Source organism: Tachysurus fulvidraco, chromosome 13 (assembly GCF_022655615.1).
Source record: "Tachysurus fulvidraco isolate hzauxx_2018 chromosome 13, HZAU_PFXX_2.0, whole genome shotgun sequence".
Lineage (NCBI taxonomy): Eukaryota > Metazoa > Chordata > Actinopteri > Siluriformes > Bagridae > Tachysurus > Tachysurus fulvidraco.
Genome location: NC_062530.1, coordinates 1,796,672 through 1,819,678, shown reverse-complemented (window position 1 = coordinate 1,819,678; position 23,007 = coordinate 1,796,672). Strand labels below are relative to the sequence as shown.

The 23,007-nt window shown below is 39.7% G+C and overlaps 1 protein-coding gene across 8 annotated transcripts in view; it reads right to left on the bottom strand.

Annotated features, from left to right (window-relative positions):
* ppfibp2a (PPFIA binding protein 2a) overlaps positions 1-23,007 on the bottom strand; it is a 37,683-nt gene that overhangs the window by 11,402 nt on the left and 3,274 nt on the right. For 2 of the 8 annotated variants that reach the window (XM_047822620.1, XM_047822619.1), the window contains exons 2-10: positions 22,727-22,794; positions 19,774-20,075; positions 15,080-15,166; positions 13,100-13,213; positions 9,606-9,737; positions 5,993-6,211; positions 4,985-5,077; positions 2,156-2,267; positions 1,500-1,532 (exon numbers count right to left, since the gene is read on the bottom strand). In XM_047822620.1, the coding sequence (XP_047678576.1) occupies positions 1,500-1,532; positions 2,156-2,267; positions 4,985-5,077; positions 5,993-6,211; positions 9,606-9,737; positions 13,100-13,213; positions 15,080-15,166; positions 19,774-20,075; positions 22,727-22,769 (1,135 nt within the window). In that variant the 5' untranslated portion in view covers positions 22,770-22,794. Of the gene's footprint in view, positions 1-1,499; positions 1,533-2,155; positions 2,268-4,984; positions 5,078-5,992; positions 6,212-9,605; positions 9,738-13,099; positions 13,214-15,079; positions 15,167-16,489; positions 18,531-19,773; positions 20,076-22,726; positions 22,795-23,007 lie in introns of those variants that run through there. The other 6 variants (XM_047822621.1, XM_027160296.2, XM_047822622.1 and 3 more) reach the window with 6 other exon arrangements.

The following is a 23,007-nucleotide window of genomic DNA, read 5'->3' as shown; positions in this document are numbered from 1 at the left end:
CTATTTAATCTCTCCATGGTTTCCTTGTGTTACATTTGAAGAAGTATAATATCTGGAAATGCTGCAGTCTTGAGCCAATCCTTTGAAATAAATAAATATTTAAATGCCTTAACCAGATCAGAAGGTGGTCTGAGAAACAGATGTGTGGAAGACAGTCCTGTTTATCTGATCCTCCCCAATCGCAAAGGCATTCTGACTGCACTTGCCTGGTCCTCCAGGCACTCTTGACCAGTTTTGCTCACTGTAAATGGAATTATGACCAATCCTGCCTAATGCTAAATGCATTCCAACCAATTATCTCCCTTCCAAAGGAATTCTGTCCAATCTAGACTAATCTAAAAAATTGACTAGTGCTCCCCCCTTCAAAAGTAATTTTGATCAGCCCTCCCCAACCAAAAGGATTATGCAAATCCTGCCTGATCTCAAAGAAATTCCGCCCAGTCCTGCCTCTTCCCAAGAAATTCTGATCAATCTTGTCTGATCTCAAATAAATTTCAACCAATCCTGCTCCCTTCAACAGTAATTCTGATTACCCCTGCTCCATCTAAAGGAAGAAAATCCTTCTTGATCTCAAATTCTGACTAGTTCTGCCACTTCCAAAGATACCCTGACCAGTCCTGCCCCCTTCCGAAGAAATTCTGACTGAGATCAAAGGAATTCTGACTAGCCCTGTCCCTTCCAAAGGAATTCTAACCAATTCTACCTGATTTTAAAACAATACCAACCAGTCCTGTCCCTTCCAAAGGTAGTCTGACCAATTCTACACGATTTTAAAACAATACCAACCAGTCCTGTCCCTTCCAAAGGTAGTCTGACCAATTCTATACGATTTTAAAACAATACCAACCAGTCCTGTCCTTTCCAAAAGAATTCTGACCAATTTTACCTGATTTTAAAACAATACCAACCAGTCCTGTCCCTTCCAAAGGAATTCTGACCAATTCTACCTGATTTTAAAACAATACCAACCAGACCTGTCCCTTCCAAAGGAATTCTGACCAATTCTACCTGATTTTAAAACAATACCAACCAGACCTGTCCCTTCCAAAGGAATTCTGACCAATTTTACCTGATTTTAAAACAATACCAACCAGTCCTGTCCCTTCCAAAGGAAGTCTGACCAATTCTACCTGATTTTAAAACAATACCAACCAGTCCTGTCTCTACCAAAGGAATTCTGATCAGCCCTGACACATTCAAGGGATTTTGACCCTATTCTGCCTGATCCCAAATAATACTGACCAGTCTTGACCTCTTTCAAAGGAATTGTGACCAATCCTGCCTGCTCCAGAAGAAGTTCTGAATCATACTTAAAGGAGTAGAATAAGAGAGTGTGGCATAAGCAGAAGAAGATAAATTATTCTAGATGTACAGAATTCTACCGGGTGTGAAAAAGTTTGGTGGCGCAGCAACAGTGGAAAGAACCGTCTTGTAAGCAGCTTAACAGTTTTGTGTCTAAGTGTATAAGTGTTAGTGATCAGACATAATAAAAATCTTACGTTTGGTGTTGAGCCTCCTCCTGTACAACTCCTCTTATGTTGAGATCAGGATAAAGAGGATACAGAGCTATTGTTAAACATGACACAAACAATTCCAGTACACAACATGCAGCACTTAATATATAAATATCATACAAACACCACCGACACCATTCAAGCTGTTACTGTACACATTGCATGCATTGCATTCTAGTTTTTACTCTAATTGCTAGTTTTCATAAACTAGTTAGCATGTTAGTTGCAAAAACAACACTTTAAGGGCAGCATTTTAAGGACCGTTTCTTACAATTGACACAAACCTACATAAACATTTACAAACATTGATTCCAACAGGCTCACACCAGCTTTAATAAATCAGACATCTACAGTATATCCAGTGGCGCAGATCAGATTATTATAGACCTTTCAGCTCAAAGTCTTCTAACCTTAATAACTTATTAACCATAAAAATGCTTCCAGACAGCAGCTTTGTGGTTCAGATAGATGTACTGTTTCTTGGTTAAACAATAGTAACCAGTCAACCAGTCGAAAGCAACGTATTCAGTAACACATGATACGGACCTCCGATCAGTACTGCACTATTAGAGCTGTTATTTATGACTCTTTATAATCACTACAGTATTTGTGCTAAATAAAAACAAGCAACTTACACTTACCTCTCTCTGAATTGTCAATGGATATGGGAGATCTGGAGAGGAGCTGGGCCTGAAGGTTCTCGATCTCCGCATTCCTGCATTGCAGGAGATGCTGAAGGCTGGAAATTTCTGCCTGGAAACGAGATTTATTATTCACATCATCCTGTATGTCTAAACAACTGAAGCATTTATGAAGTGAATACCTTTGTGATGTAATAATATATCATATTATGATGATGGAAAGATCATTAAACACTAATCATAAAACTGAAAAGCAAACTAAAATTGTTGGATTGGCGGAAATAAAAATAAAAAAAAGAAATGTGTTCCAATCTGGTCCCTTAGGTGTCTTCAGTCTAACCATATTTACATATCTATAGTACCCATAAGGCAAGATATATCAAAACGTAGCCATGATGAAGCTTTACTCCAGTTCATCATGTTGTTTGAGGTTATGTTCAGGTTATGCACAGGGAAATCAATGTTCTTTTCTGTTCCATTGACTGATTTTTCCACTCCATTGTCCAGGGTGTGCGTTTAATAATCTGATGTTTGGCATTACATTGTGACCTTAGGTTTAAGTGCAGTTCTTAAGCAAGGAAAGCCTTGTGATTTATCTCACAGGTCATGTGCCAGAAGATAAAAATTCAGTACTGGCTGTTCCAACAGATGGCAAGTGATTTCAAAGTATTAAAGCAAGTGATGCTTTAATACCTGCAACAATTGACCTGTTGTTGCTTTTAGATATTTTCACTGCAAAATATCCAATTCTAATGCTGAGATTTTTTTTTTCTTTCTGAGATTACATTGGATTTAAAAGGTAGATTAGAAGACTATGGAAGGAAGAGAAAATCAGAAGACATTCTGGCCAAAGACCTGTGGAGAATGGACCTGTAGAGGCTGATTAAGTGGACGAGGTGGGAATTAAAAGCAGAATCGATATTTCTATTAGGGATTTGGTGAAGTAGTTGGGAGAGAAAAGCTAAGAATAAAGTGGCACTGAGAAACTGAAGCTTTCAAAACATGGAGCAGGTGAAATTGAGGAGTTGAGATGGGAAGGTAAAGATGTGAGAAGGTGGAGGTTCCTCAGAAGGGAGAAAGTGTATCTCTGAAGGAGCAAGTAGGTGGAGGAGCTGGGAGAAGAGGGAAGGAGATGGCACCTGAAGGTTTCTGCTGTGCTCCTCCCAAAGCTGCATCTCCACCTGCAGCTGCTCCACCGCCAGCCTCAGACTCGACAACTGAGTCATCAGAGACTGGTAACACACGTGAAGAGAATAAGAGATAGACAGCTACAGGAAGGAGGAAGTGAAGAAATAAGACAGAGATAAAAAGTAGACGAATAGGAATAAAGAGAGATGAAAAGGAAAAGTGTGAGTGTCCATGGAGAGAGGAAACGATTTGTTAAATGTTTAGTTTTGCAAAATGTTTAGCTTGATTTTTTATTTTCTGAAAATGAATAATATTTCTAGACCAACCTTTCAAGGTCCTATATATATATATATATATATATATATATATATATATATATATATATAGACCAAAGGTTTGGACACACCTTCCAAAAGTTTGGACACACCACCTTTTCAACAGGACAATGACCCCAAACACACCTCCAGGCTGTGTAAAGGCTATTTGACCATGAAGCAGAGTGATGGGGTGCTGCACCAGATGACCTGGCCTCCACAGTCACCGGACCTGAACCCGATCGAGATGGTTTGGGGTGAGCTGGACTGCAGAGTGAAGGCAAAAGGGCCAACAAGTGCTAAGCATCTCTGGGAACTCCTTCAAGACTGTTGGAAAACCATTTCAGGTGACGACCTCTTGAAGCTCATCAAGAGAATGCCGAGAGTGTGCAAAGCAGTAATTAAAGCAAAAGGTGGCTACTTTGAAGAACCTAGAATATGACATATTTTCAGTCGTCTCACATGTGTTAATTCATAGTTTTGATGCCTTCAGTGTGAATCTACAATTTTCATAGTCATGAAAATAAAGAAAACTCTTTGAATGAGAAGGTGTGTCCAAACTTTTGGTCTGTACTGTGTGTGTGTGTATATATATATATATATATATGTATATATATATATATGTATATATATACACATATATATATGTATATATATACATATACATATACATATATATATATACGTATATATATATATATATATATACGTATATATATATATATATATATATATATATATATATATATATATATATATATATATATATATACATATAGTGACCTATAAACATATTGACAGACAGTGTCATAATCATTTCTAATGGATATAAGCATTCATAACCGGTATGAGCCGGTATGGTTTTAATGTATTAATAATTGTTACCAGAATGCACTATAAGTAACCCTAACCCTAACCCTAACCCGAACTTAACACACAACCCGAACTTGTTAAGAACGCACTTAACACAATTATTTATGTTCTTAACACAAAGTTACTTAAAGCTGATATATGATTAACCTTATTAGAACACTTTAGAACTGCATTTAAAGTGAGATTTGTTTAAGAGATAATCATGAAAATAAATACAAATATTCTGATTGGTCCATTATTTTCAATGCATTATGTAAATAAAAGTAAAGTATAATTAATGGTGTGACTGAATACTTTTTAAAAAAAACAAACAAACAAACAAACCCAAAAAAAAAAAATGCTTATAATTTAGTCGTGAACAGAAGTGAGAATCGGCCCAGCTATAAAACAGTGAAGTTAAGCAGTCTCAGAGGAAGTGTAAGCTGGAAAGAGGAAGATTGATTCGATCACGTGAAATAAATGCAGACCATTGGAAGGTAATTAGTGATGCAGTTATGCACTTCTGCAGCAGTACCTTTGAGGCTTTGAGTTTTCTCTCATACTGAGACTTTTCATCCTCGAGCTCCTCCACTTTATTTTTCAGCAACCTCAGTTCCTGGAGCAAGCTCTGTTCACCAAAAAGAGTAAAAAAAAAAAAATAAAAAAAAAGAAAAGGATGAATGATGAATGATGAGTAACTCATGGCTCAGAGGAACAGTTATGGTGCATCCATGCTGAAGTGATTGTTTAGAAGTTAAACACAAAAATTCTACACAACACAACACCACACCACAACCACAAATACTCACTCCTTCATGCTCGTTTCAATAGAATGTTGCTAATTATGTAAAGTACTGCATAGGATGTCACAACACTATATATTTATATATTTTCATTTATATTTCTTATTTAATTTAGGTATTGTTAGATTCATATTTGATTTATATATATATGTGATTGTTATATATGATTGTTGCTAATTTTAATCGATAAATCGATAAGGCATTATACATGATGTCACAAAACATTTTTAAAATGTCCTAATTAAATTCTAGGATTGTGTTTAGTAACATATTCATAATTAATAAGTAAGAGTAATTATTAATTTCTGCAAATTAAAAAAAAAAACGCATACTGCCGATTTGGTCTTACTGTGTACATTGAATGTGTATCAAAGTATAATAAAAAGAAAATGTGTTCAGTGGCTTTAAACGATTTAACAAAATGTCGTAAAACCCGCTCAGCTCTTAAATGAAACAGCTCCGTGCATGTAGCCTGTTAGATATCTTCCTGCCCACAGACCAAAACAAATGACGCAGAAATAAACCCCACAACACACGTTAAAATGTTACGGTACATCAAGCAGGAATCAGCAAAGCACGCTGTGAATACTGTTCCAGATTCTCCTAGACTTCGGGCAGTAAATGTCACACGAACAAGGTGCAGGTTTGCAAGCAGCTTTCACATTTTAGTCCAAAGTACAGCTGTAAAAAAAAATGGAGCTTCACAACTCAATCATGAATCATGTGCATTCAGTGCCTACACTTTCTCTCCTACAGGAACAGAGCTCCTCAGCACCTAAATCTCCAGAGCTCTGGTCCTCCGCAGACGTTTCTTCAGCCGATTCGACGGACGAAGCGTCTGTTTCCGAGTCTTCATCCTCTTGGGACTCTGCGGCTTTTTTCTCCTGGATCTTACAAGAAAGCTCTTGCTGAATTCTACACATCTGCTCCTGCAGCTCGCTAATCAGATTCACTACGCTCTGGCAGAAGGGCAGAACCAGACAGGGGAACAAAAGTGGAAAGATGAAAGGGGAATTAAACTCGAAACATATGTACTTGTACAATACAGTATTGTAAGGTGGCATGCAGAAATAAAACACACTGGATACTGAGCATTAGTGTTAGTGTCTGTGTGTCCTTGTGGGTTTCTTCTGGGTTCTCTGGTTTTCTCCCACATACCTAAAACATATGGGTAGGCATATTGCTTAAGGGGGTCACGGTGGCTTAGTGGTTGACACGTTTGCCTCACACCTCTAGGGTTGGGGGTTCGATTCCCGCCTCCACCTTGTGTGTGTGGAGTTTGCATGTTCTCCCCGTGCCTCCGGGGTTTCCTCCGGGTACTCCGGTTTCCTCCAAAGACATGTATGGTAGGTTGATTGGCATCTCTGGAAAATTGTCCGTAGTGTGTGAGTGTGTGAGTGAATGAGAGTGTGTGTGTGCCCTGTGATGGGTTGGCACTCCGTCCAGGGTGTATCCTGCCTCGATGCCCGATGACGCCTGAGATAGGCACAGGCTCCCCGTGACCCGAGAAGTTCGGATAAGCGGTAGAAGATGAATGAATGAATGAATGAATGAATATTGCAGTTACCCTAGGGGTAAATTTGGGTGTAAATTTGGGTGAATTCTCCCACCTCAAACACTTCGAGCCTTTATATGAAATCTTCCTGATGACTTTGACAACATGAAAAAATCAATTGGAGAAGTTGCAGAGAGTCCAAAACTGGTGTCATTGAAGCGTCACATCATCTCAACATAAATATACCTTTTCTCGGAAGAACAGAAAGGAGATATCTGAACAAGTCTCGGACAAAGTTATAAATAATATCAGGGATGTTAAACGGCCCACAGAGTGCCAGAGAGAACGATTCATAAGGAAATGGAATGATTATGGTGTAGATTATGAACCGCTACTACTAGAAGGGATCGTCCGCCAGAGAAGCAACCGAGAGTCGAGGTGTAACTCGACTGCATACGTGTCCATTTCTCTGCTTTTTTACTTTCATAAATTTAATAGTCTGGAACATTTCTGGATCATTTCACTTTGTGGTACAATTTTTTAAGCCAGAATGAAGAAAATAGCATGCAGCAGGAGAGGAATAGGAAAGGCAGCAAAAGTACTGCCATTGGCACGTCCTTGCAAAATCAAGCCCTCCAGCCAAAATAAACAGGTCACTGACCTGATTTCTGCAAGGTAAGGACTCAAGTATAAGGCCTTTTGTTTAAAGCCACTCAGGATGTAAAAAGTAATGAGCCTGAGATGTAAAATGGAAAAAATGGAAAAGGGATAATTAAGACCGTAGAGTTGAGTTCAGCATTTGAGCTTGCGTAAACAACGGTTAAGCAATGAGTGGCATGGAAGGGGAGGAAGTATCATGTGATAGTGTGGCAGGAAAACACAGCAGATGAGATGGCTGACATATGATTGCTATCTATAGAGCGCAGCAGAGAGGGTCACGGTGGGAGGGATTCGCTGCTTACGGGAGAAGCATGGCATGTCAGGGGAATGTTGTGAGCCCGATTAGAGCTCGGTCACACCAGCAGTTGTCAGAGCACAGGGACAGCTTGTGATTTTCTCTGTGGCATTTTTTAATTCAGCTTAAAATACAGATCCTGATTGTAAAGCTGGAACTAAAGCAAATTATTGCAATAACTAATATAAATTAAAAAATGGATAAAATTGAATATTTAGAGTTTATTAATATGTCCTAACTTATAATACCTGGAATTAAGTAATGTAGTTATCCATGCAGTCACATCCATGCAGTAACACTTCAAATCGGTAGGATCGGTCGAAGACGATCGACCGACGATAAGAGCAGCCGAGGTTAATATTGACGTCATCGCGCTCGTTCTAATACAGTACGTTATCGTTACTATAGCAACAGCTCATTCACAATAACTCATACGGTGAAGTGCATAGTAATACGTGGTGAAATGTTAATCATTTAGCATTTATGGAAGGAGTCTCCGGTGTCAGAGATAATTATTCGCATTAACATAACAATCTGCAAGTTTTTGTCTTATTCGCCTTAATTTAGAGAAATAAAGAGAGCTTGGTGATGGAGTGTTATGGATATAATCATTAAATGTGAGCATTCTCATTATATATATATATATATATATATATATATATATATATATATATATATATATATATATATATATATAAATAATTTAGTAGACTTGCTGTGATCATTGTTATATATTTACAGTGAATTGTGTGCTGCTTTGTCAAATTTGATCCAAGACTAATTAGAAATCATCACGTTTTTGATATTCGAGAGTACGCTATGTGATGATATAATGGGCGTAGCTTCAATTTGTTCAGTGAGTCAACATATTTACACACACACACACACACACATTTCACCCACACTTCTGCACACGTTCCACAAATCCTAAGGCAAGATATATTTTACATCAACAAACCCCAGCTCTTTTTGCTAACCCAGTAATTACATCTCACACATAAGCTTTCATTTTGCAAAACTGTAATTAGTTTAAGAAAACCCACAAATTAGTTCTTACAAATAGACTGTCGTACGCACGGATGTAAATCTGACCAGTGGCGGTGTACTGGATCCTCTAACAAGTGTAAATTCACTTTTTTGGATTAGCACGAGAACACTGTTTAGCATTAAAACTGACTATATGGACAAAGTTGAGCACAAATCTCAAGAACTGATCACTTGAACTGGGATTTGAACCCAAACCTATATGGTTGTGGGGAAAATAATACTGTTGATATGTACAGATATGTTTTTCCTAAATTTGTTTATACCATAGCGCTGTTGGATTCTTAAACCTGATTGGTCGACGGTCAAACAGCAGCTCTGGCGGTATCGCAGCTGCAGATCGCAGGTTTCTATTAGTGCACTGGTACATGATCATTTCTACATATGAGCAATAATAATAATAATAATAATAATAATAATAATAATAATATGAATAATATCTAGCATTGTTTACAGTGTTTACAGTGTCAGCGCTCTGTAACAGTCCGAGGTAAAGCTTTAACTTCGAGTATGCCGACTTTTACAGGACAGAGAAGAGAAAGAGAAAAAGAGAAGCAGGAGAAGGGACGATATTGTGTGAGTAAAAGAGGAATTAACTCATTTTGCAGTATTTTACACATTACACATGAAATGTCTCCCTACAAGAAGGATAAAAAGCACGCTCTCTTTCTTTCAATCTAAACACTTTGCTTTCCTCACACACACACAAAGACTGATTATTTTCCCATAACCGCACAACACATAGTGGTTTATTCCTGACTTAATGAAGCGTACAAACTTCTACTTTATCTCAAAGACATGCGTATGAACCCCGTCCAAGCCCGAGTGGTTTATTCCGGCGTCTACGGCAGTACGATACCTCGGCTTTGTGTTGTCTCTCAGTGCTGGGACTCTGTCTCTCCTCCATGTTCACCAGCTTCAGGTTCAGAGAGGAAACCTCATCCATCAGATTTAGTTTCTGCGACTCGAACGCAGTCCTGCTCAGTAACTCCTAGACAATCCCACACACACACACACACACAGATATATACGCAAACCCAGATGTGAAACCTTTTACTTAACAAATTTCCCTGAACACTGTGGAGCTTCTGCTTCACGTTGGCTAAATATACACAGACTATGAAGGCTATATTTACTTCCCCTCTCTCCAACTGTATGACAGGAGAGAGAGAGGGGGGGGGGGCAGGAAAGAGAGTCTCCAAAACACTCAAGAAATTTATATTTAATCCAGGCACTCAGAAGAAAACACACCCAGAATCAGTGACAAAAACAATATTTTGGTCTTTAAGCCATCTGTTTAAAAGCAGACGCTGACTTCACCGACCGGCCCGAAGGTGATTTTAACAGCCGTACATTTGTCATACATCGTCCCACATTAGGATGCTCGCTTTCGTGCCATTTCGAGACTGCAGATGGAAAATATTAAGGCTATGTCACTGGGAGCGGATTGACTTTCGGAGGCCAAAACCTCATAATGACCACATTTCTAAAATGCTTCCCATTAAAAGGAAGCCAAAGCTGTAGATTCAATCAGCGGCAGTGCTTTTAAAAACAGAAACACAAATAAAACAGAAATGGGCGATTAAAGTCTGTCAGAAAATAAGGTGGAAAAGTTGTTAAAGTGGCCTTGAAATAAAAAAATCCAAAATAAATTTCTATCAAAAAGAGATAATGAATGGATGAATATTATTTATTTATTTATTTATTTATTCATTTATTTATTTATTTATTTATTTTAAAAGAATGTTTCCTATTATTTCTATTATGATCATATCAGTAGATATTAAGGGACATTTTATCCATTTATTTATTTATTCTCACTCATTCATTCATCTTCTACCGCTTATCCGAACTTCTCGGGTCACGGGGAGCCTGTGCCTATCTCAGGCGTCATCGGGCATCGAGGCAGGATACACCCTGGATGGAGTGCCAACCCATCACAGGGCACACACACACTCTCATTCACTCACACACACACTATGGACAATTTTCCAGAGATGCCAATCAACCTACCATGCATGTCTTTGGACCGGGGGAGGAAACCGGAGTACCCGGAGGAAACCCCCGAGGCACGGGGAGAACATGCAAACTCCACACACACAAGGTGGAGGCGGAAATCGAACCCACAACCCTGGAGGTGTCAGGCTAACCACTAAGCCACCATGCCCCCCTATTTATTTATTTATTTATTTATTTATTTATTTATTTATTTATTTATTGATTTGTGACTCTATTGGCTGAAGTGTAAATTAGTCAAACATCTCGACTTTACCTCACAATCACACTGACCACCTGTTTCCGGAGGAATCATGTCAACATTCCCAGTCGAATCACAGCTACTAATCCATTTTGCACAAAATTTTCTAACTGTGGATAAACGTTAGTTGTCTATCTAACATGCTATTAGAAAAACTGGATAATCTCTTCATCTTGTTTCATGTACTTTGGCCCTCTTTTTCATGTTTTTCGTTTCCTGCTAATAATCTTCTACGCTTGGCTGACGAATCTCGGCAGCCGACGATCGGCTCACCTGGCCAGACTACACCATCCAGACTGGGCACAAACTGCATGTATTCCACAACCCCGTCAAATATTTATGTTGTCAAGGAAAAGTGAGCTGACCTTGAGCTATTTCCTCTTGTGAAGCTTCAAAACTTAAGAACACAAGATCTAACTTTTTAGACATCTGGTTTTAATTTGAAAAGCAAATCTAAAAACAGACACATATTCGAACGGTAAATGAAAACAAACGAAGTCCGATCAAAATGTAATGATTAACGTTAACAATAATGCTTTGGAATGCTATGGTGTAAAAATAGAAGCGAATGGAAAAAGAAAAAAAAAACCAAGGATGATAAACAGCGGTAGACAGACAGACTAAACGATCTGCACACAAAAGAGCACAACAACGTCTGAGTCAGAGTTCAAGTCGAGGTTTGGTAACTTTGTAAAATCTGTGACTCTAAACAAGAGCTTTAAAATAACCCTGATAGGTTCTTTCAAGGGGGGGCATGTTGGCTTAGTGATTAGTACGTTCACCTCACACCTTCAGGGTCGGGGGTTCGATTCCCACCTCCGCCTTGTGTGTGTGGAGTTTGCATGTTCTCCCCGTGCCTCGGGGGTTTCCTCCGGGTACTCCGGTTTCCTCCCCCGGTCCAAAGACATGCATGGTAGGTTGATTGGCATCTCTGGAGAATTGTCCATAGTGTGTGTGTGTGTGTGTGTGAGTGAATGAGAGTGTGTGTGTGCCCTGTGATGGGTTGGCACTCCGTCCAGGGTGTATCCTGCCTCGATGTCCGATGACGCCTGAGATAGGCACAGGCTCCCCGTGACCCGAGAAGTTCGGATAAGCGGTAGAAAATGAATGAATGAATGAGGTTCTTTCAACACCTGAGAACATAGTGCTTCACTTTCATGGAGAACTGTAGACATCTTATTTTTGAATGAGTTTTTTTTTTTTTTTTGTCACACTAGAACGCTACAAAAGAGAGTTTCTGTAGAGTGAGAACTGTAAATAACTACACTACAGAACAAGAATGTAGCTGCTTCATCGAGTAAAAGAGAGATGGAGGGATTGATGTACTTTGTCCCTACTACTAAACTAATCGCAAATCACAAAACACTCGTGTTATATGATTTAACAAAATTTAGACTTTTATCCCAGCAGTGTTTTTGGGCATTGGTTAGTTATATATTGGTCATTAATTAACAAGCATTACGATTGTTTACAAATGGGTTGCAGCTTCCACAGATACGCAACCAGCTAGAGAACCACTTGAAAATTAAAAAATTAAAAGTAAACATAAAATAATCGTTCTGAAAAAAAATGCAGGATATTACAGTATCCTGGTGTAATAAGAAGGCAAAAAAAATGGCTGCTCTTTCTGATCATTGGCTTCTATTTGGAGTCTTAATGCCGTTGGGTAAATGAAACACTTCATACCCAAAAACTGGTTCAGGATCTGCAAGTAGGAACAAATACAGTATCTCATCCTCCCATTTAAAAAAAAGTCTACAGTCACGTCACTTCTTCTTTATTTACATTTCACCAGGTTAAACTTTACTTAACTTCTTCTAATTCATTTTCCTCACAGACTTCACCAACGGTTCCTCGAGGTCTCGTGAAAAAGGTCTGACTTCCGTTTGCTTTGTCACGTCACATAGCCACCGGCGTGAACGTGAGACCGGCGTCCGTGAGACGTTCGTGATCACATCCTCTCCGGACGAAGTCGAGCAACAAAATTGCTCTCTGTGATTTTTTTTTTAAAAGATCGATTCTAAAGAAATCTATTTTAATGGACGTGAACTTCATGAATTCTTACACGAAGCTGTAGTGAAGAATATTTCTCGTACCTGCTGCAGCATTTCTTCTGTGGAGTTCAGCTTGAGTTGGTGCTCTTCAAGGGAATTCTCCAGGTCTCTGATCTTCTCTCCTTGAGCCGCTACCTGGTCTGTCAACACACTCACCTGTGTGTTTGTATAGCGAGTTAAACAGAGAGAAAGAGAGAAAGAGAGAGAGTGTGAGAGAGAGAGAGAGAGAGAGAGAGAGAAAGAGAGAGAGGGAGATAAAGAGAGAGAGTGAGAGAGAGAGAGAGAGACAGAGAGAGAGAGAGAAGAGATCTCATATAGAGAGATCTAGGATCCTTATCTCTCCCTCTCTCCTCTCTCTTTTTTTCTCGCTCTCTTCTCTTTTTCTCTCTCCTCTCCCTCCTCTCTTTCTCTCCCTTCTCTCCTCCTTCTCTCTCTCTCCCTCTCTCTCTCTCTCTCTCTCTCCTCCTCTCTCTCTCTCTCTCTCTCCCCCTTTCGCTCTCTCTTCGCCTCGCTATCTATCTCGTCCTCTCTCTCTCTTCTCTCGCTCTCTCTCATCTCTCTCTCCTTCCTCTCTCGCTCTCTATCTCTCTTCTCTCTCCTCTCTCTCTCTCTCTCGTCTCCCTCCTCTCTCCTTGACTCTCTCACCTCGCCCACGCCCTTATCGCCTTTCTCTATCTCGCTTATCCTCTTCTTTCTGCTCGCTCTTCTACATCTCTTTCTCGCCCTACCTCTCTCTCCACTCTCGCTATCGCACATACCGCGCTAGAGAGAGAAAAGAGAGGGAGAGAGCAACTTCAGTATTTATTTAAGCCATAAATCTCTCATGAAAACAAACCAGTCTCCTCGTCCAACACTAATACCTCTCTTTGTCTAGCATTCACATCGAACTAATAAATACATAACAGCTCGAGCTCTAACACAGATACAGGATTTGTGTCAGTCTAGATTTGTCCTCCGTCGGTTGTTGCTACACCCGTGAACGTGTAATAAAGCAGCACGACGAGTTTCGAAACAGTGGACTACAGTCTGAGCTGATAATCCTGAGCGAGCGAAACCGAGGCCCAGAGGATTATGATTATGTCTGCAACATTATAATCACAAATAAATAAATAAATAAATAAATAAATAAATAAATAAATAACTTGGTGTTCAGAAAGATGATGGATTGTCTGTCGTTTAAGTTTCCAGCACTTGGCCTGAACGCAGAGGAATTTTACTCGACCATTCGAGCGTGCGACAGAGCCGAAGAAGAAGGACAGCCTTCCTGCCAAAACCTAGTTTTACACCACTGTGTTACACGATCTGGCTAACATGCGGGATTACCAGACGGATCACAAAACGACTTCCTATGTACACATCCGTAAGCATCAGCCATCGACCGTCGTTACCGTTCGTACTCATGACTACTCCGAGCAAGATGAAAGACTTTTTAACTTCGCCGGATATAACCTGGGTAAATAAGAGAAGAAATCTAATCGAAAAAGTTGAATAAAAGCCAACATTATAGCCAAAATGCTTGAATAATCTGTCTGATAATTAGCATCGTTTTATATTATAAGCGTGTAAACGTATTAACATCAAATCTGTGAATTAAAAATGAATGAATATATAAATAAATATGAATCGAACAAGTTATGAAATTTAAGAGACTAGATAAAATCCAGCTTTATAGCTACAACTGAATGGATTAATGAATGGATTGATGAATGGATAAATGCTGGTTGGGAATAAAACTAGCTGAATGGAAACAACCGTATTATAATTTAGTTCATAATTAATTAATAAGAGTTAAACAGTCATCTAAAGGTTCATCTAAAAACTGCTTATGAACAATTCACTCATTTCTATCCTTCATACAAAGTTTTTAAAACGTCTGTAAGAGATTAAAACTCGTGTGAAACACAACAGAGATAAAGGCAGTCTTTAAAAAAGCACCACACACACACACACGCAAACACACACACACGCACACACACGCACACACACACGACCTTAGAACAGAACCAACCCCCTTCGTCTTACCTGTAACACGAGGGATTCCTTATCTCCCTCCAGTCGACAGAGTCGTTCCTGATAGCTCTCGTTGTTGCCCAGTGCTCGCAGGTTGTCCTACAGACCAGCAATCAGTCCCAGACAGCATTACATTTACACACCTTGGATTACAACGTCTTAAGATGTTTGTCTTAAATCCAACTCTAAATTCTTTCTTACGTCGTGTTCGCATTCCTGATGGTTCTGGTATCAGAGGACTTGTGATTGAGCTAATGACCGAAAGAGCGTGCTTTATAGGCTGGGCTATTTATTGTAGTTAATATATAGAATGATTATTTTGTAAGATGTTTAAAATCAGACTACGTCGATAAAACGAGTTAAGGGTTAACTTTCATTCATTCATTCATCTTCTACCGCTTATCTGAACTTCTCGGGTCACGGGGAGCCTGTGCCTATCTCAGGCGTCATCGGGCATCGAGGCAGGATACACCATGGACGGAGTGCCAACCCATCACAGGGCACACACACTCATTCACTCACACACACACACACACACACACTACGGACAATTTTCCAGAGATGCCAATCAACCTACCATGCATGTCTTTGGACCGGGGGAGGAAACCGGAGTACCCGGAGGAAACCCCCGAGGCACGGGGAGAACATGCAAACTCCACACACACAAGGCGGAGGCGGGAATCGAACCCCCAACTAAGCCACCGTACAAAAGCCAACTAACTTTTTTTTTTTTTTTTAAATATGTGCCTATTAAATAAAGAATAAAACACTTAGGGGCATTCGGTTATGGGAAAACAATTGACAAAGAGATGGCGTGAATTTCTTTTTTATTTATTAACGAGTGGTGTATCAAAAGTTTTTAGTTATTACCACAGAGGCATGTTTTTGTAAAACCTACTGTATAATTTGTAGCTGCACTACAGTCACAGCTGCTGTTATAGAAAATGAATCAACTTCTGCTGACCAATCAGAAGTCAGAATCCAACAGCACCTTCTTCTTTTATGTACACGGACATCTAGCGCAGCTCCGTATATACAGAACGTCGACTACATTGTTTTTTGTGTGTGTGTGTGTGTTTTGTTCAAACCACATCGTATAATCCTTCGTTCTCGCTATATTCCTATTATTTATGATGATGGTTTTTTTTTAAACTCCTGAGTCTGTGCCGGTGTGAGCGGCTGCCAGGTCAAATCCCTCGCACGTGAATCTCACTTCTATTAAAACTACACTTCTACTACTACGACAACCTACATTTATCCTCGAATGCTGGAATGCGTGCGCAGCAATCGTGCAGCTTTTATTAAACAAGCACAATAAACAAGCCGAACATTCGATGTAGAATGAACTGTAATCAGAATTTAAAGTAGGAGAAAGAAAGACACAGAAAAACAAATAAAGTTGCACTAGTAGTAGAAGCTTACCTTTCTTAGCCAAGTAAAATGTTTGTAAAACTCAATGTCACACTCCATGACTCACGGCCATGATCCTGCCTGCTTCTTCTCACATGTAGCACCATCGACTGCTTCCAAACTGGAAATAAGTACAGCACTAAACCTTGAAATGAACAGAGCTCTAATCGATGTCTTCTGTCGCTCAGTGTGTGTGTGTGTGTGTGTGTGTGTGTGTGTGTGTGCGTGAGTTTTTTTTCCCTGTCTGGAGGCTGTTTATGGCTCCTAAGCATCTGGTTTGGAGCACAGCGAAGGCAGCAGTCTTTAACATCAGGCTGCGGTCTTGCAGCTTGGATCTCAGCAGCTGCACTCTCCCTCCCTTTCTCCTTCCTTTATTCTCCTCCTCCATCTCTCATTTTTCTTTTTACCCCTCTATTCTTTTTACCCTCTCTATTTTTACTTTTTTTGCTCACCCCACTTAGTTCTGAATACTGATCTCTGCACACTGTCTCTGCTTTCTTAGCTTTCTCATTAGCGAGTCTGTGTAGCGAGCGCACACGTGTCGCACGGCAGGTCGGTAGAGGAGGAGGAGGAGGAGGTGGAGGAAAAAGAGATGGGAATATATGAAGTGAGGGGTAGAAGAGTAGAGGTGAGGAACAGAGAACATACAATCTTAATCTCACATTGTTCAGCAGTTAAATTTGTGCCTTCACAGGAATCCCATACATGAAGTTTCAGTCAGGATTCAGAAAGCGCTGGTTACGGTAATAAATAACCTAATACTGGCCTTTGACCAGGGATAAATCTCTCTGCTTTTATTTCTTGAGCTTCTACATAATGAGTACCATAAAATACAGAACATTATTTTAGGCAGACTAGAATTGTTTTGTTCTCAGCCCTGGCTGAGATCTTATACATTTGTATGTGTTAAAGCCTGGCATTCCACAAGGCTCTGTACTAGGACCGCTGTTTTTTTTTTACTTTCCTTTTTCTTCTTTATATATCCTGTACTTTCTTATTAGTAACATACAGTACTGTATCTATCATGGATGTCTCTACATGACATGGCCTAAAAACAAAGATAGCCAGGTAGTTAAAGAGCGAATCAGAGACTTGCCGGTTTGAATGACATGACTGACTGGATGTTCCTGTTTCTTCGCTAGGCTATGAACCATAAGTGGGCTAGTTCCAATATACAAGACCAGTCTGGTGCTGTAAACCCTTGGGCATGACACTTAACCCATACTTTGCCGAATCGGACTCAAAGTAAACAATTTTCTAACTTTCTAAAAATGTGCTGTGTTGAAATCTGTCCTGATTATCATACAGCACATGGCTCTGGATTGAATAAATACCCAATGAGTGGCCATTTGACATAAATGAGAATGTTTAGCTTGGAATATACATACAGTATGCTATGCACATATCACTGACATCGTCATCATACAGGTTAGATGGCATGGTGAAACAATTAAAACAACGGGAGTGATAGCAGTGTGTTTATTCAGTGGAGGAATAATTATGTGATTTGTGCAAGCTGTGTTCAAATCAAGCCGAATAAAAAAAAACACATTGTGGTGTTCAGGGGACAAGTGTGTTTAAATTAATGACAGATATTTAATACATAAGGTTAGAAATGCAAGCTAGTGTAATGAAAGTTGTATTGTGCATAACACAACATTTAGCAATAAGAAGGAAAGTAGCTCAGTGGATAAGGTTTTGGCCTAATGGTCAGAAGGTTGAGAGTCTGAATCCCAGGGCTTCCAGTGTTTGGCTTTTGAGCAAGGCCGTTGAGTCTCAGTTGTATAAATTAGATAATGAATGTAAGTCACTCTGGATATCCATGACTGTCAAATGCTGTAAATGTAAATCTAGCAATAAAACCAGATAGTTATGTAATTTTAAGAAATTTATAGGTTTTTCTGAAGACATTTAATTTCTGGCTATTATCAAACCATTCATTAATAAACCTGACCTGGACCATGGAGGCTAAATGTTGTTATGGGGGAAGTCATGGCCTAATGGTTGGAGAGTTTGATTCCTAACCCTAAGGTTGTGGGTTCGAGTCTCGGGCCGGCAATACCACTGATGTGCCCTTGAGCAAGGCACCGAACCCGCCCCCCAACTGCTCCCCGGGCGCCGCAGCATAAATGGCTGCCCACTGCTCCGGGTGTGTGTTCACGGTGTGCAGTGTTGTATAAAGTACTAGAAAGCAATACTTAAGTAAATGTACAAGTAGCGTACTAGAAAAAGATTTGTAGGGATGTGGTAGCCTAGTGGTTAAGGTGTCAACCAATCGGAAGGTTGTTAGTTCGATTCCTACGTCCACCAAGCTGCCACTGCTGGGCCCCCGACCTTAACCCTCAATTGCTCAGTTGTATTAAAAAGAAAAAAAAAAGTCACTCTGGATATAAGAGCTTATGCTGTAAATGTAAAATTAAATCTATCCTTTATTCATGTAGTTCAGCAGATCCCATACATGAAGTTTCAGTCAAAATTCAGAAAGTGCCGGTTAAAGTAGTAAACAACCTAATACTGGCCTTTGACCAGGGATATATCTCTCTTTGGATTTATTTTTTGAGCTACTCCAATAAAACACAGAAAATTATTTAAGGCAGACTAGACTTGTTTTGTTGTAGTTAAAGAAACAGCCCTGGATCAGATCTTATACATTTTTTATATGTTAAAGCCTGGCATTCCACAAGGCTTGGTACTAGGACCACTGTTTTTTTGTTGTTGTTTTTTTTTTACTTTATTTTTTTCTAACCTATTTTTTCTAAAAACCTTTGACACTTTTTCATTGTAACTTTGAACAAATGTTTTAAACTCATGGTATCTTAAGTATGTAACCTAGTGAACCAGCATTAATGTATTCAATGTTAGAGATTTAAGCACTTATGTACGTCGCTCTGGATAAAGGGTCTGTCACATGCTGTAAATGTAAATGTCTATCATTGCTGGGCCCTTGAGCGAAGCCTTTAAGCTTTAAATGCTTAGTTGTATAAAATGAGATAACATGTAAATTGCCATGGATAAGGGTGTCTGCTAAATGCTGTACTGGGAATGTAAAGAAAGGTGTTCATCGTAGCAGGATATGTAAACGACGACCGACAGAAAAACTAAAGCAAATTTAGTTAAAGCAAATTTAGTTAACTAAAACTCAACAGGTGCAGTCAATGGAAGCGATTCAGAATAGTTCATTAATAAAAGCTAACTGGAAGTTCTGCTTTGGCTGAAATCCATCAAGAACAGTTGCTGATCTAATAAGTCATAACAACATACCGTAGGAACTTAACTGATCCTTAACTGACACCTACCAGACTTTTGTCCAGCCACAATAAGACAGTGCGCTCTCTAGTGGTGGGATTCTGTCTCCTCACAATATCCTCGTCCAGCTGTAGAGCCCTCAGTGGCATACAGTGATCTGTGGGAGATCCCAGAAGAGCCGGGACACGGTTTATCTCATCCGCTGTAACGATGGTCTCAGACCCTGGGTCGGAAATAACATCACGGTAGGTTTCATGTACAAAATCTTCTGAGAGAGAATTGTAGGTGAGTGTGAACTCCTCCCTTCCCAACGGTGTCCAACGGATGCCTGTCCCTTCAAGCCTGATCTGCTCTTAATGGAAATTTAATCAGGGATTAACTAAACGAAGAGAGTCGTAAAAACAAGACAAACAAAAACAAACATTTTTAACAAACCAAACATGGTTTAATTCTGACGAAGTGATTCTCGTGTGATCTATTGATATATATATATAAATATATAATTCCTTTTACATTACAGCAGTTTGCCGATAATTGACATGTTGATTTATTTCCAAATGACAGACTGTAATTTATACTACATTCATATTGTGCAAAGAAGCAAGTTAGAGCCTGTTATCCTTCAGAGATCAGAGATGAGATATACCTTTATTAATCCCCCGTAGGGAAACTCAAGACATCCGTAGCAGATATAAACAGATATTCCCTCACAAGTGACTTTTTTCCTCTTTAAACTTTAATGAGAGAAAACTCCAAAAGAAACCACACAGAGATGAACATCAAATCTCATAAAATTTCATTCATTAATTCATCTTCTACCGCTTTATCCGAACTTTTCGGGTCACGGGGAGCCTGTGCCTATCTCAGGCGTCATCGGGCATCGAGGCAGGATACACCCTGGACGGAGTGCCAACCCATCACAGGGGACACACACACTCTCATTCACTCACACACACACTCACACACTACGGCCAATTTTCCAGAGATGCCAATCAACCTACCATGCATGTCTTTGGACCGGGGGAGGAAACCGGAGTACCCGGAGGAAACCCCCAATTCATGGGGAGAACATGCAAACTCCACACACACAAGGAGGAGGTGGGAATCGAACCCCCGACCGTGGAGGTGTGAGGCGAACATGATAACCACTAAGCCACCGTGCCCCCCAGACTAATCTGAATATTGAAAATAGATTTTGTTCGATTTTTATTCAAATTAATTCGTGAGAAACGTGCAGATGCTAATCACACATCAAATCTTTACACCTTTAGACTTTTTGATTTGAATAAAATTGATAAACATTTGCACGTGTGTCAGAAACTTCCTCTGTGTTCCTGCACTTCAGGGACCATATTCATGAAAAATCTTAGTGTAGAGAGTTTCTCCTCATCCCAAAATGGTAAAGCGATTCTTAGAAATGTGGATTTTCTTACAGTTACAGTTATAGAGAAGAATTATAGAGATCCGAGTAAAGATAAAAGTTATTCGTGACGCATATTAACCCTTAAAAGAGCTCATAAGGTCAGAATCTGCCACTAGGGCATTTAGAGATACACTAACATCTGTTAGAGTCAGAGATGTAAACCTTTACATTTATTACATACAGATGTTAGAACATCTCTAATATGATGGGTCACGAACATAATCCCTACACGTTATAACCTCAAATATCTGAACATAGAGACAAAGTGAAGGTTTATAATAGAGCAGATTTTATTAAAAGTGCTCCTTTTATATTAGACAACCGATCCCGGTCTTCATAAGAACGTGTCACCTAGCAACAGGTTTAGCCCCGCCTTCGCTCTTAAATAAAAGCTGTATGTTCCTCGTTCAGAGTTGCTCTGAGATCCGAATCACTCAGAAGATAAGATTCATAGTTAGAGATGTTTAAGCCCCATTAGGAGCTCCCTGTGATCATTATCGGAGTCTTTATGAACCCGAGCTCAGATCTACAGCGAGTGTGAGTAGAAACGATTCCTTTCTCATACAGGAGGAAACGTATTGGCCTTTAGGGATAGACGAGCGAGAAACTGTGTAAGGTTCAAGGAATTAAGCACCAATAAACTTACTAACAAACAGACAGTCTGACAACAAAATAAATAATAAAGACATTTGCTATATAATAAAATATAAATATTTATTAAATAATTACAATATTTTTTTATATATTTTTATATTTTTTTCTGAAAATTGTATCATATATTTCAAGTGTTTCTTGGTTTATACACTTAAAAGTAAAGAAAGAAGCTTCATAGGGGGTCACGGTGGCTTAGCGGTTAGCACGTTCGCCTCACACCTCCGGGGTCGGGGGTTCGATTCCCGCCTCCGCCTTGTGTGTGTGGAGTTTGCATGTTCTCCCCGTGCCTCGGGGGTTTCCTCCGGGTACTCCGGTTTCCTCCCCCGGTCCAAAGACATGCATGGTAGGTTGATTGGCATCTCTGGAAAATTGTCCGTAGTGTGTGAGTGAATGAGAGTGTGTGTGTGCCCTGTGATGGGTTGGCACTCCGTCCAGGGTGTATCCTGCCTCGATGCCCGATGACGCCTGAGATAGGCACAGGCTCCCCGTGACCCGAAAAGTTCGGATAAGCGGTAGAAGATGAATGAATGAAGTAACTTCAATTTCAAAGCACCTTTTTTTAGGGTCAGAGCAACGATCAGTTCAGAGTTCTAAATTAATTTAATAGTGTATAAAATTACTTGGTCTCTTTATTAACATCTCTACGTTCTCTGCTCTTTTTTCTGTTGCTGCTTAGTTTGTTGGAACGAAGTCTTTGAGGCTCCGCAGGGGGGCAGAGAGAAACAGAGAGATGAAGATGAGGATGAGCAGAGAGAAAAAAAAAAGTTTCACACTCCTTCTGACGTTTCATGAAGAATTGTAGATGTTTCAGAAACACTCTTTTTAACCCTTTAAGGTAAACTCTCACACCCAGAGCCCATACACACAGGATCGCAAAGAAATCACACAGAAGCGTGAACATTTTAGAAAGGAAGTATAAATCTCACCAGCTGTAATTCCATCCATTTGCTCGGAGGCTGATTTCAGCATCTCGCTTGTGCTGCTGCTGCTTCACCTGATGAGACATTGAGAAGAATCCATTCTGCAGTCAAAGCGAGCTCGAGAAACCACCATGTATAAAAAAAACTAATAATTTTAGACCAAGCCAGACAAACAGAGGCGCAGATGCAGGGGTCTGGGTTTGTATCCTTTCACGGTGGCTTTGGTTTTAGACTTTCCTCTCATTTCACAGCAGCCACTCCTGCTGAGCTACATGTTTCTAACCAAT